Genomic DNA, 14,411 nt, shown 5'->3' on the forward strand with positions numbered 1-14,411 from the left:
ATGTCCCCTCTCAGGGGACATCGCAGTTTATTAGTGATTACGGGGAATTGAGTTATTTCAACGCAACTTTTTGAGACATGCATGTTTCCCTGAAGTTTTATCTTGAAATGGCACAAGAAATTAAATCAAAATATCGTAAAATTACTAAGATATATACAAGAAATGTCAGCGGGTTTTGTGTCGGATTAAACAATAAACTACATATTCCCGATGTGGGACAAAGAAAACGGGACTGCATTGTGTGTTCTAACAGGAAAACACCTGGTGGCAGGCGTCAAACCACTTATTACTGTCAAACATGCACTAATCAGCCTGCAATGCATATTGGGGAGTGTTACAAAACTTATCATACTGTACAAAATTATAAACAATAAAATATTGTTTTTTTTTGCAAATATACATTCCTCGATGTCACCCAATTCATATAAGTCCAATATCATTATAATACGTTACTTGGTTCCAAAATTATACTAAATAATACGAGGGTCTGTAAATGCACGTTTCCGCCGCAAAGTAGCGTCGAGTAGCTGGTAGCCAATGTCCAGAATGGTTCGGAGTGCAAAGGGTTAAAAAATGGCTTTACAGTGTATAAGGTGGAAACTACTTATGCCACGTGTTTTCATTAGGAGACTGTGAATACTGTACGAAAGGAGACAGAATAGACTTCACAGACTGTTACAGCCTGATTGCCAGGCGGTGAGAAACAAGGTATGGCCCTCCTCTCAAGATTTAAAAAAGTAAGTTTTGAGGAGGGGGAAAGAAAACTATTCAAAATAACCAGGAAAATGTGGGGGAGGTAGGGAGGAAAAAGTCTAAATATTAAGAATGTACAAACTAAAAATAATTCAAATGAGAAAAAAGATTAAGTCTATACAAAGGCTAAACCTCCAAACATTTTTACATATGAGCTCCTAAGAAGGGAAATACTCTATTTTCTTAAGTTATGATGGTATAGAACTACCTCTTAAAGTGGGTTCTGGATATTTACCTTCTTCATATCTAAAATGGAACTAACCATGACGTGCTACAGCCACCATGGTTTTATCACTCCTCTCCTACCTTTTTGGGTCCTCTTCTCAGCTGATGCCTGTGAGGCCATGTAAATGGCTGCCGCCGCCACAGATATCGGGCTCCTTCCAGGCACCAAGTCCAGTTCCACAGCTTTACGGGCTATATGTGTAGCTGCCATCTGCACTTGCTTAGGAAGACAGAGGTTGGAACAAAACCTGGACATGAAGTCCCCAGTTGTAATCAAATCCACACTGGTTTCTAAAGCTTTCAAAATAAGTTTAAAACATCGACCAATTTCTTTCTTAGAAATTCGTGATACGGCACATATTTCTAAAAGAAAAAAAAATTAGATAAATACATCTATATAAGTCATATAGTTCATTTTAAAATCTATCATTTCAGATTACAAAAGTAATACATTCTAATAGCAAAAATTCCAACCATGCCTTACAGATGAATCCCTAATCATCTCCATGATACTTCCCTTAGAGCAGCGGTTCTCCACCTGTGGGTCACGACCCCATTGGGGGTCGAATGACCCTTTCACAGGGGTCGCCTAAGACCATCGGAAAACACATATATAATTACATATTGTTTTTGTGATTAATCACTATGCTTTAATTATGTTCAATTTGTAACAATGAAAATACATCCTGCATATCAGATATTTACATTACGATTCATAACAGTAACAAAATTACAGTTATGAAGTAGCAACGAAAATAATTTTATGGTTGGGGGTCACCACAACATGAGGAACTGTATTAAAGTGTTGCGGCATTAGGAAGGTTGAGAACCACTGCCTTAGAGCTAATTTAAATTTCCTGTTAATTTAAATGTTTATCAAACTTTAAGGATATTTTTTCCCCAAGGTTAAATGCAGATCTTTTTTTTTTTAAATCCTCAACCAAGGATAGTTTTTCCATTGATTTTTAGAGAGAGTGGAAGGGAGGAAGGGATAGGGAGAGAAACATCCATGTGAAAGAGACATATCGACTGGTTGCCTCCCGTTCCCATATGAGCTCCGACCAAGGTCAGGGATCGAACCTGCAACCCAGGCGCGTACCCTTCACTGGGAACTGAACCTGTGACCCTTAGGTGCGAGAACCAACGCTCTATCTATTGAGCCACACTGGCCAGTACTTAAATGCAGGTCTTAATATTTAAAAATATTAATGTACCTGAAGGTTCAATTTATGTAAATAATATTCCTCAAGCAATCAAAAACTTTGATATTTATATATTAATCTATAAGGAATATGTATCAAGGAGATAAAAAAATACTCAAGCTAAATAAAGAATGCTTCTCCAGCTACACAGTGTCTTATGTACATGCTATCCCTGTGATTATAGGCTGTAGCAAAACAAAATAAAATATATGAGCCTGTTGGTCTAAAAATTCAACTACCAAGCACTTTAAAAATAAATTTAACAAAAGCCTTAGTTTCATTTGTAATAAAAAAGATAAAGGCCACTGCCTCTTCATATTGATGTAAGAAAATGTAAAAATTAAACATTCACAGATAAATAAACGGTAATTATAGTCTTAAGCCAAAACGAACTCTGGCAGTTAAAGTCAGTATACGCATCACAGCAATACTGAATAGGTGGTCACGTATTCATAGGTAAACTGCAAACTGGATGAAAAATACTAGTTCTCTCAAAGTCTCCAACTTAAGTGTGAAAGTGCAAATTGCATAACTCAGGATAAAAAATGTCACTGATGCTTTTTAAGGGTTGACTCCCTCACTTGTAGAGACGTGGCTATATGTGGAAACTGTTTTCTATGCATCAAAAATTTACAGACTCACTACAGAGTCCTACTCTGGTTTATAATAACAGGCTTCAAAACGTACAAAAGTTCTAATTGCCAAGGAACACAGGACAGGGCTCACTCACATGGACTAAAATGACTTTACATGAGAAAACGGCCTGAAAAGAACATCATCAATTAAATCACATAATTAATTTTTGTCAAGGAACAAAAATAAACAGGCATTTGGAAACTATATTTAGGTGGGTTACTGGATATAACCACAAAGACACAACATAGCACTACTTAGTGTCAAAGCTGCCTGACTTTGGTAATATGACATAGATAAGACTTTTATTTAGGAACTGAAAACTCACCTTTAAATGTCCTGGGAACCCCTTCTTGTCTACAGGCAATATAGAGACACGCAGAAGCTATGGCATCATTAGCTCTTCCCTTCAGGCTCTTCTGTTCATACACTTGCTTGAATAAATTATTTGTTCGATCCTTCAAAACAGAGAAACTAAGTTTAATTAACTCTAGGCCATTTAATTAGCTGCAATATCAAAATTTTATGTGTTCATTAAATTATGCTAAGTCAATGCCAGAATGGCTTAAAGGAGACAGACAGGAACTTACAACTATATTTCTAGGGAGGTTGATTCTGTCTGCCATGGTAGTGATTTCCTTGAACGCATTCATCATGGCCCGATCAGAACTACTCATTGTTCTCCGATTCTGGTACTTAGAATTGCCAAATTCATCAAAACTTGCAGCTCCGGTGCCCTATAAAACAAAGTTTTATAACTTTATATGCAAAATTTTGAAAATCTGAATGAACAATTTCTGAGAAAATAGAACTCATATGATCTGACTCCACATGCCCAAGAAACCTACCCTGTGTAACCTTTCTGTTCTTCCAGGTAAAATGGTTTTAGGAATGTTTTCTATCAAATACTTTAAATGTAAAAATATCTATTGAGAATCTAATAATATAAATTATCATATTAAAAGACTACAGAGAAACTCAAATGATCATCTCTAAAGGTACTAAAAAAAAGGTCTAGTAAACAAAACTCAAAACCCATTAAAAAAAAATCTGATAAAACACTAAAAATGGGTACTTCTTCATATTAGAAAATCACTCTCCCAGGCCCAAAGCCAGCAAGATGATTAACAGAGAAAACATCTTCAGCATTACATTTGTCAGAAGACAAAGGCACTTCTTACCTCCACATTGTAGCAGTGTACTAGGAGAACTAGCTAATATGTAATTATAATTATAACAATTATATAAATTATATTAGTATAATTATATTAAAATTAGGCAAGAGGAAAATTAGAAGTACAAATTTATGAAGTAATCAACCAGTTAGAAGACAATGAAAGAAAATTAGTTGCAATCTTACATCTGAAAATGTCCTTAGTATACTTTTTCCAGCCTGTAAGACTAAAGCAAATACAGATATCACCTACTTAAAAGATATTTCTGGCCCTAACCAGTGTGGCTCAGAGGATAGAGCGTTGGCCTGTGGACTCAGGGGTCCCAGGTTTGATTCCGGTCGAGAGCATGTACTTTGGTTACGGGCACATACCCAGGAGGGGGTGTGCAGGAGGCAGCTGATCAATGTCTCTCTCATCGATGTTTCTAACTCTCTGTAAAAAATCCCTCTCCCTTCCTCTCTGTAAAAAAATCAATAAAATATATATTTTTTAAAAAAAAGATATTTCTGAACACTGTAATCTTTTAAACCTAGTATACACTATGCTTTTCAAATTTGATATGTAATGTATACAGCATAAAAAAAATAATTAATGACCTGCTTTTTCACGTTACTTTATTAAAAATAGACTGTGCAGTAGTATAGGTTAAGTACTAAAATAGCATGCACTTCCTTGATTAGTCCTTTGGAATATTGCTAGTACTATTTCCAATTCAGATACCAGAGCAAAAAAGAGCCAGGTTGCCAGGACAGTTATGCTACTATCCTATGTAATAGCAGCAGCTACCATTAACTGAACACATAATACATGTTGTTATAAATACGTCACATATATTCCCATGTAATCTTCAATATCTCTATGAAGTAGTAGTATTCTCACTATACTGATGAAAAAATGTAAAGCTTACATAAGTATTTCCAATACTAGAAAATAGGCTATATTGAGTTCCAATTTGTTGTAGGTGGTATAAAAAGAAAAGACATTACTAGTGTTCTAGGAGCATACCAATATGTACTCACAGAGACCATACTATGCTCAACCTAATTTTTGTGCAAAATGTGCTTCATGAAAACAAGGGCTGGAGATATTAAGGCTCTGATTTTGAGCTGTTGGCCTCCCCTTTACAATGGAAGCAATGCACAAGGCAACCATCATTCTCAATGGTATTACTGGCAAATCTCATTCTCAGGACAAGACTGCTCACTGAGGCAGTGACTGATGCCTCTGCAAAGTTCCCCAACTCCCAGGTTTCTGGTCAGGCCTCACTTGGTATTACCTTGCCAATCATGGTAGACAAATCTCGATCACTCAGAAGAGGATTCTGAGAATCTCCAACTCGAGATGGATCTTTTGTTGCTTTATCATTGCTGAAAGTTCTCCATTCAGATCCCACGTCGATAACCCGGTCACCTAAGAATATAAGCACAAATCTAAATAGTCTTGGCAAGACAGGGTTTACTTAACACTGTCTAAAATGCCCAACTCAATGCTTTTATTCCCAGAAAATTTCAATCTGGACTCTAGGCTCCAGCTTAAGTATCATGTCTCAGGCATTTGTCCTAAAGCATTCCTTTAATTGTGGTGCCAGCCCAATAATTACCCTCTAAAAATCTCATGCTATGATTAGTCATATTCTAATTCTAAGAAGAAAAAAGACTTAAGACAAATAACAAAATAAACCTATTTATATGTGAAACAAAGATAAAATAGTATAATGATTCTGAACAAAAGTTTGCACAAAATGTGCAGCAGGCATGAAAGAAACATCAGAAAACACTGTTCACAATGGTATCCATGCGCACAGCCTAATTTAAAAAAATACTAAGTTTTCACAGGAAATGCTTTGCAAAGAACTATGCCTATGCTTGTTTTGGTAAATATTTAATAAAAAATATTTTTGGCCAAATAATTTATAAATAACAAACTTTAAGCCTAGAATCAGTGAGAAGAAAGCCAAGTAGACCACACACACACACACACACACACACACACACACACACACACACTAGACACACCCTCAGACCAGTCTGCACCCTCTCCAATCCGGGACCCCTTGAGGGTTGTCCGACTGCCGGTTTAGGCCTGATCCCAGGCCCGGCAGTCGGACATCCCTCTCACAATCCTGGACCACTGGCTCCTATCACTCACCTGCCTGCCTGCATGGTGGCTCCAAACTGCCCTCCCCCCCCCCGCCCACCCCCCGCTGGCCTGGTCACCCCTACCTGCCCCCCTTTTGGGCCTAGTTGCCCCCAACTGCCCCCTCCTGCCAGCCTGGTCGCCTCTCACGCACCCTCACCCCCCACCGGCCTGGTTGCCCCATGCATCCTGCTGTTCAGTCGTTTGGTCGTCCCTCACTAACCCACCTGCCGGCCTGGTCACCCCATGCAGCCTGCTTGTTCAGGAGAGACAGAAATCAGTTACCTCAGCAATTAAAAGATGTTCTGGTGCTGACAGTAAATTAATAAAATGCTCAAGAGTGTAGACTCTATCACTTGTTGCTTAGCCTTGGACAGATTACCTCATTTCTGTGCCTTTACTTCCTCGGCTTTAAATTTTCCCAATAACCTTACATTTTGAAGATTGTAAAGATTAAACTGTAAGCTAATACAGGTATAGTGCATGAGGAGTGCTTTAAAAGCAGTTCAGAGAAACCAAGATGGCGGCATAGGTAAACACCGGAAATTGCTGCCTCGCACAACCACTTCAAAAATACAACTAAAAGACAAAACGGACATCCTCCAGAACCACAGGAAGGCTGGCTGAGTGGAAATTCTACAACTAGAAGGAAAGAGAAAAGCACACTGAGACTCAGAGGAGCTGCGGAAGTAAAGTGCAGAGGTACGGAGGCACACGCAGAAAGGACTGGCAACTGAGGACACGGTTGTCTTTTTCAATCGGGAGGGAGTCTCAAGCTCCCGACTGCTCTGAACTCCAGTTCCAGGAGAGTCTCTGGGAATCCAGACTCATACGGGGAGAAACAGGACTGTCTGGCATTGGTTGGAACTCGAGGGCGGCTTTCTCTCAGAGGTGATTACCAGGATTACCAGGACACTGAGACTTGGGGCCTCTTAGGGTAGGACTGAGGATCAGCCATAGCTGCTGGCTCCGCCCTGTTGATTCCCTGAGACCCCGCCCCACCCAAGCTGTGCGCAGAGGCTTTTGCATATGAAAGGCCTGGCCCTTTGCAATCTGAAAATTACCTAACTAACTGCAGCTGGGTCAGAGAGACCCAGAACATCCAAAAGAAGGCCCAAGGCCCCACAGCTGCTTGCATTACTTCACAGCTGGGCCTCATCTAGGCACCTCCAAACCCCAAACAAGGAAAGGGAATCTGCAGATTTCTCCATAGCTCCTGCTGGGTAGCCTCAGGCAGAGGCTAAATTAGCACCTCTCCTTAGAGATCCAAGAGCCAGTGTACCCAGTGGTCAGAGTGGGACCATCCAGATTACAACTCCTCAGATCCATAAGGGACACACTCAGGGGGCAGACTCAGTGAGCACCAAAGCCCCACTGAAGCAAGTCTTGTCCCATAAGGGTGTCTCCAGCACAGAAGTTCTCCCACTGTAGACACAGCTGATTCTCTCAGCCAATTGGCCTGGAGGTCAATTCCTCCCAGTGATACCAACAACAATCAAGGCTTAACTACAACAAGACAGTGCACACAGCCCACAAAGGGGTGCACCAAGAGTGTCCACCTCAGGTAACTGGGGAGGCTGAGCCACTGGGCCCTATAGGACACCTAATACAGAAAGCCACTCTACCAACACAGGGAAGCATAAAAAAAAAAATGCAGAGACAAAGAAACAGGACACAAATGACAGAAATGGAGGAAAGCAAACTACAGGATATAGAGTTCAAAACCACACTTATAAGGTTTTTCAAGAATTTTCTAGAAACTGCCGATAAACTTAGTGAGACCCTCCATGAATCTAGTGAGACCCTCGAGGATATGAAAAAGGACCAACTAGAAATTAAGCATACACTGACTGAAATAAAGAATATTATACAGAGTTCCAACAGCAGACAAGAGGAGCGCAAGAATCAAGTCAAAGATTTGAATACAAAGAAGCAAAAAACACCCAACCGGAAAAACAACAACAACAAAAAGAATCCAAAAATATGAAGATAGTGTAAGGAGCCTCTGGGACAGCTTCAAGCGTACCAACATCCAAATTATGGGGGTGCCAGAAGAAAAGAAAGAGCAAGATATTGAAAACCTATTTGAAGAAATAATGGCAGAAAACTTCCCCTACCTGGTGAAAGAAATAGACTTACAAGTCCAGGAAGTGCACAGAACCCCAAACAAAAGGAATCCAAAGAGGACCACACCAAGACACATCATAATTAAAATGCCAAGAGCAAACGACAAAGAGAGAATCTTAAAAGCAGCAAGAAAAAGACAGTCAGTTACCTACAAGGGAATACCCATATGACAGTCAGTTGATTTCTCAACAGAAACTTTGCAGGCCAGAAGGGAGTGGCAAGAAATATTCAAAGTGATGAATGCCAAGAACCTACAACCAAGATTACTTTATCCAGCAAAGCTATCATTCAGAATTGAAGGTTGGATAAAGAGCTTCACAGATAAGGAAAAGCTAAAGGAGTTCATCACCACCAAACCAGTATTTATATGAAATGCTGAAAGGTATCCTTTAAGAAGAGGAAGAAGGAGAAGAAGGTAAAGATACAAATTATGAACAACAAATACACATCTGTCAACAAGTGAATCTAAAAATCAAGTGAATAAATAATCTGATGAACAGAATAAACTGGTGAATATAATAGAATCAGGGGCATAGAAAGGGAATGGACTGACTATTCTTGGGGGGGAAAGGGGTGTGGGGGGTGCGGGAAGAGACTGGACAAAAATTGTACACCTATGGATGAGGACAGTGGTGGAGGGGTAAGGGCAGAGGGTGGGGTGGTAACCAGGTGGAGGGGAGCTATGGGGGGGGGGGGGGTGGGAGAGGAACTGTAATAATCTGAACAATAAAGATTTAATTAAAAAAATAATAAAAAAGAAAAAAAATAAAAGCAGTTCAAATAAGTGCTTGGTATTAGCTACTTACTGCTCTGAAAATGAAAATACAATGGCAGGTATTGACATTTCCCCCTTTTGGTGGGGGAAATAAGGAGAGGCAGCATTTGTAAAACATGACTCTCCATATTACACTTCAACAATATCAGAGTGCTCTGCTGCAGGCATTTGGTCAGTAGGACAGCAAAAGAGGCAAGGAAAGAACAGAAGGAAGGAACTCCATGCAGACTGTGCTAAATCTTTTCAACTATTTCTTATATCGTACGTTAATTAAAATGCTCATAAACAGCATACAGTGATCATAATCTGATCCTAATGTTATAAATAAGCAGGTAAATGCACAACGGATGGTTTTGGAAAAATTAGTTTTTCTTTGAACAGTCAAATCATGTCGGAGTAACCAGATATCACTTGGACTACCAGGTGTCCATGCCACAGGGGAACTGAGATCAGTGGCAGGGCCCCCATCTGCTACATCTGTATGCAAGAAAATGGTCAAGGAAACAGAAGCAGGGAGATGAGTTATAAGGCAATTTCTCTAGATTAGAGATCGAGCAGGTGGCCCAAAATAAGGAGAAAAAGAGGTTAAATGGATGGGACTGTCATGATGGATTTATCTGCTTTCTCCTCTATAACAAACATTACTAATGGGAAGAAATTCTAATTCTATATAAGGATTTTAAAACTTACCTGAAAATAACATAGAATCTGGAATTGTGCACAGAAGCCTTACTACAGTATTAAAACCCATATCTCTATTAAAGCCCATACCTCAGAGACCACTCTAAAGAGATTGGTTTTTGTTCCTTTTATCTACACTAATAAAAGAGAAACATGGTAATTAACGTATGACCGCTACCCTTTTCATTGGCTAATCAGTGAGTATATGCAAATTAACTGTCAGCCAAGATGGCGGTTAATTTGCATATATCCGCTGGGAGCGTAGCAAGCCAGGAGGCCGAAAACAAGCTGGGCGGCAGAGGTGGGAGCAAAACAAGCCAGCCGGGCAGCTGAGGGAGGCGGGAACGAACAACCTGGGCCAGGCGGCTGAGGGAGGCGGGAACAATCAACCTGGGCGGGGCGGCTGAGGGAGGCGGGAACGAGCCACCTGAGCCCGGACTGAGGGAGGCGGACTGAAACAACCCGGACATCCCCTGTGGGGTCCCAGACTGCGAGAGGGCACAGGCCGGCCTGAGGGACCCCCCCTCTTTCCCGAGTGCACAAATTGTTGTGCACCGGGCCTCTAGTATAAGAATACTTGCTTACTAAAAAAAAGTAGGTATAAGCAAAACAAAACAACCTGTATTCCCAATACCCAGAGATAGCCAACTATAAGTATTTTTATATATATCCTGTCTTTTTCATTCATATGTATTTTTCCCCTAAAATTAAAATTAGATAACGCTGTGCCTGTTCCATAAGATCTTTTCAATAAATTTATATCAAAACACCAAAGCAAGATTTTTAAAGTTTAGCCCCTTTAATACCATCCAGTGATTAGAGTGATACCACAATGTCTCCATGCACTGATGTTTTCAAAGGGAGAAAAGTAAATCTAACTTTTTCATTGCGAAATAAACACACAAACATGCACAAAACAAAAAATTACTGCAGCCTTCAGTCCTGGCCGGGTAGCTCAGTTGGTTAGAGCATCATCCCATGCACAGAAGGGACAATTCCCAGTCAGGGCACATACCCTGGGTTTGTGGGTTTGATCCCATAAAACATATCCTTGAGTGAGGATTTAAATAAATCAATAAACAAAATACTGCAGCCTTCAAATCTGGAGTTTCTTGCTAAATTATAAGTTCAAAAATATCAAATATCATCATTAACCTTTGTAATATTTTAACACAATGAATGTGTTAAGAGAACAATGCAAATGAAAAGGCAGGTAGCTATGCTTACATCTTTTAATTCTCTAGAAATCTAAAAATAAAGTATTATTTAGCCAAGATGCCTCATTTCATAGCATTTTTCTTTTGGCCCCCAAAGTAACTTACTATGAATTTTTTTATTGCTTGCTTTATACTACCTAAAAAAAAAAAACACAACAAGATGGATTGGGGAGGGGGAGAAATCTGGCCTAGGATATTATAAATAGAAAATTCAGAACTGAGTAGTGATGTAATTTTTCCACATATGTGGGAATATCTACGTGACTCACTCAACAACTTCCGGTTTGTGCCAAGAGCCATTGCCTCTTTTAAAATTTTAATGCTTAAAGCAGCACTTATAAGAAATAAAATTTCCAAAATAACTAAAATAACAATCATGAAAATACAACTAGATCAAAAGATTAAGTGCACGAGTAATAAGAAATAGGGCAGACGGTTCAGAAAAAAAGTCAGAATACATAAAGAATTTACATTTACATTTGAAAAAAACCTAAGTGAGGTAGCATTTTAAAAATTGCTCTGGAAGGGAAACTGCAATACAGAATCTTTTCAAGGGATAAGGCAGCCACAATGTGTGGGTATATTCATTTTTTGACTAGGAAGAAGCCTGCCAATTAGCACATGTACACACGTTAATTGTGTACAACCTCACACATCCTTTAATGTTCTAGAAAAAGAGAAACATGTAGATTTAAAAGGAGAGACAAAGGAATTTTCTCACTTTACCATGATCCTGAAGTCACCTCCAAATGTTCTATAATATACATGTACTGACCTTTGATAATTGCAAAAATAACTACTTTACGATGTAGTTAACTGGCTGCAGCTTAAGAGAAAGCCTTTACTGAATAGAATGTTTTGTGGTCAATTACTGCCAATTAGGGAGCATTACAAGTAAGGCTACTGCCTTTAGTCCATACTTGGAAAGATGGAGATGTGTGAGGCTGGTTCCAAAGATGGTGCCCAGGAGGGAGACTAACCTAAGGTTTTTTCCTAGGTTTCACTCTGAGTAGGATGGGTTTGACCTGCCTGGAGTATAAATTTCAGTACTAGCCTTGCAATCATATATTTGGGTTATAATATTCTTTGTATTTTTCTGGTGTTCTCCCCCAGCTTTGAGTAGTACTGTTTGGGTGCCCTACATTTTGTGCAAATGAGAAACACAATTTTCTTTGTGGTCTAATACCCATCCCTCTTTCATGGTCAATAGAAATGGCAGTGAGGTCTCATCTTCTAGAGGGGTAAGTCCTACTCTGGACCACAGTACAAATCTGCCCACCAGGCCACAATAAGAGACTGTAAGCTTTTCCCAGTATCTTTTTGAACCACTAACAAAGTTTTGTAAAATTAATACCTGACAGAAAGTCTATACATGAAGTTTATAATAGCTAAAATAACACTACTATCCATATATATAAAAAGCCAGGGGCCATGACAACCAAAACAACCAAACGACCAGTCATCATGAGGTGGCACTGACTGGCAAGTGGGCTGAACTGCTGATCTCTTGGTCCCTCCCCCCATCTCCCACAGGCAGCGATGGCTCACTCCCACCTCTCGCTCCAGCCTCCTGTGGGTGCCTGCAGCTCCCACCCGCCTCCAGCGAACCGCTGCAGCCTAATGTAGCCAGCGAACCAGCCCAATCAGGGGGTGGGGCTGGCCAACTCTGCACAGAGCCTGGACCCTTCCTGGCAGCCCTGAGTCCCTGGGATTGAGAATTCTGATGGCCCTGCCCAGAGAGTAGAGGCACCTGACCGGCAAGGACAGGGACCACAGGCCTCCAAGGAGCACCGCAGAGTTGGCAAGGAGAGGAGATGGGCCTGCGGAGGGGGGAGGAGACGAAGCCAGAGGACAGCAGCCCAGAATCCAGCCCTTCCCCCCAGAAGCAGCGGGCCCTCAACCCAGAACCCCAGCCCGAATCAGAAGAGCCCGAGGGAGGCTTCAGGAAACTCTACGCACAGCTGCATGTTGAGAATGAGAGACTTCGTGAGGCCCTGACCAAGATCATGCTGCTGGCTGGCACAGCTCAAGGTGGAGCAGGAGTGCTCCACGCAAAGGCAGGAGTGCTTTGCAGAGAGGCCAGCCCTCCTGGAGCTGGAGAGATTTGAGCACAGGGCCGTGGAGCACAAGGCCGCTGAGCTGGAAGAGGAGCTGAAGGGCCTGTCCAACCTCCAGGCTGACAACCAAGTGCCTCAAAGAGGAGAACACGGCCCAGATCCGCGTCATCAGCAAACTGTCCAAGTGACCCTGGAGGACTTGCCCCTGCACCTGCATTTATACAGCTGTTTCTGCCACACGCACCCCTTTCCCTATGTGAACACGAGTGACAGGGCTGCTGGGGAGTCGCTGAGCCTGGGACTTCCAGGCTGGGAGGGGAGGACAGAGCCCCCAGGAGCCAAGGGGGCCATCTGAGGCCAGGATGGAGAGGGGAGGCTGAGCCAGGTAGGGGGACCAGGGCTGCAGGCAGGACCAGTAAGGAATCAAGGACCAGGAAGTGCCAGGACCAGTAGCCAGGACCAGAGTGGTCACCCAGAGGTCCCCTCTCATGTCTGCTGCCACCAGTCACCCCGCCCGCCCCTGAGCAGGGATCCTAGAATGTGCCAAGCATCCTGTCGGCCTGGGCAGGGTGGGCCTGTATATAGGGTCCGTGTGCAATAGGAAGGGACGTCTTCTATTTTTTGCTGCCCCCTTCCTGACATTGAAGAAGAAGGCATTTTTGAGCACCGTGGGGTGGTGGGCGGGGCTGCAAGCAGTAGCAGGCTACCGCATGCATTTTGCACCCTGTGCCCCTAGTAACATATAATAGGACTACTCCTTCCTCCATCAATGAAGTATGATCTCTAACACTCTGACCAAGTTACCCATGCAGAAAAGCAAACATACCCATTATCTATATTTATGTATTATGCACGTGTACAGTTTTCTATCCATACATCAGAGTGGTAGGTCTAAAGAGCATAAACTAAAACATTTTATCATATTCTAAAGAGAAAAGGTTTCATCTCTTTAATTTTCAAGAGATTGAGAATAACTGCCAAATTCATTCACACCAATTTAAGATGGTTCAATTACTTTGGCACCTAACTTATGATTTGGCAATTCCACTCAAGTATTTACCTACAAAAATCCTGTACAAAAATGTTAATAGCAGCATTATTCACATGAGCTAAAAATTGGGACACAACCCAAATGTCCATCAACAGTAAAATGTATACAACGGAATATTCCTCAGCCAATAAACTACTGAGACATTTCAAAAATACTACTTTTAAGCCAAATAAAGTCAGTCACACAAAAAACATTCTCTATAATTCCATTTATAGGGGATTCAAAAACAGGCAAAATAGGGTCTCTTCCTATGGCGAGCACCCCATGTTCCTCTTCTCCCTCTTCCCCCACAGGCACATATCTCCTAACACTAAGAGACCCCACGAAGACTTGCAACCAAGGGAGCAATGGGCAGTAGCAGCTCATCCCAACTAACCCC

The 14,411-nt window shown here is 41.3% G+C and overlaps 1 protein-coding gene across 1 annotated transcript in view; it reads right to left on the reverse strand.

Annotated features, from left to right (window-relative positions):
• Positions 1 to 14,411, reverse strand: part of GTF2B (general transcription factor IIB) — a 39,186-nt gene that overhangs the window by 2,481 nt on the left and 22,294 nt on the right. The window contains exons 3-6 of the mRNA XM_070405526.1: positions 5,265 to 5,398; positions 3,404 to 3,550; positions 3,142 to 3,271; positions 1,060 to 1,341 (exon numbers count right to left, since the gene is read on the reverse strand). Coding sequence (XP_070261627.1) covers positions 1,060 to 1,341; positions 3,142 to 3,271; positions 3,404 to 3,550; positions 5,265 to 5,398 — 693 coding nt within the window. The remainder of the gene's footprint in view (positions 1 to 1,059; positions 1,342 to 3,141; positions 3,272 to 3,403; positions 3,551 to 5,264; positions 5,399 to 14,411) is intronic.

Source organism: Myotis yumanensis, unplaced genomic scaffold (assembly GCF_028538775.1).
Source record: "Myotis yumanensis isolate MYYU_CA2020_CCGP unplaced genomic scaffold, mMyoYum1.0.hap1 SCAF_2, whole genome shotgun sequence".
Classification (NCBI taxonomy): Eukaryota; Metazoa; Chordata; class Mammalia; order Chiroptera; family Vespertilionidae; genus Myotis; species Myotis yumanensis.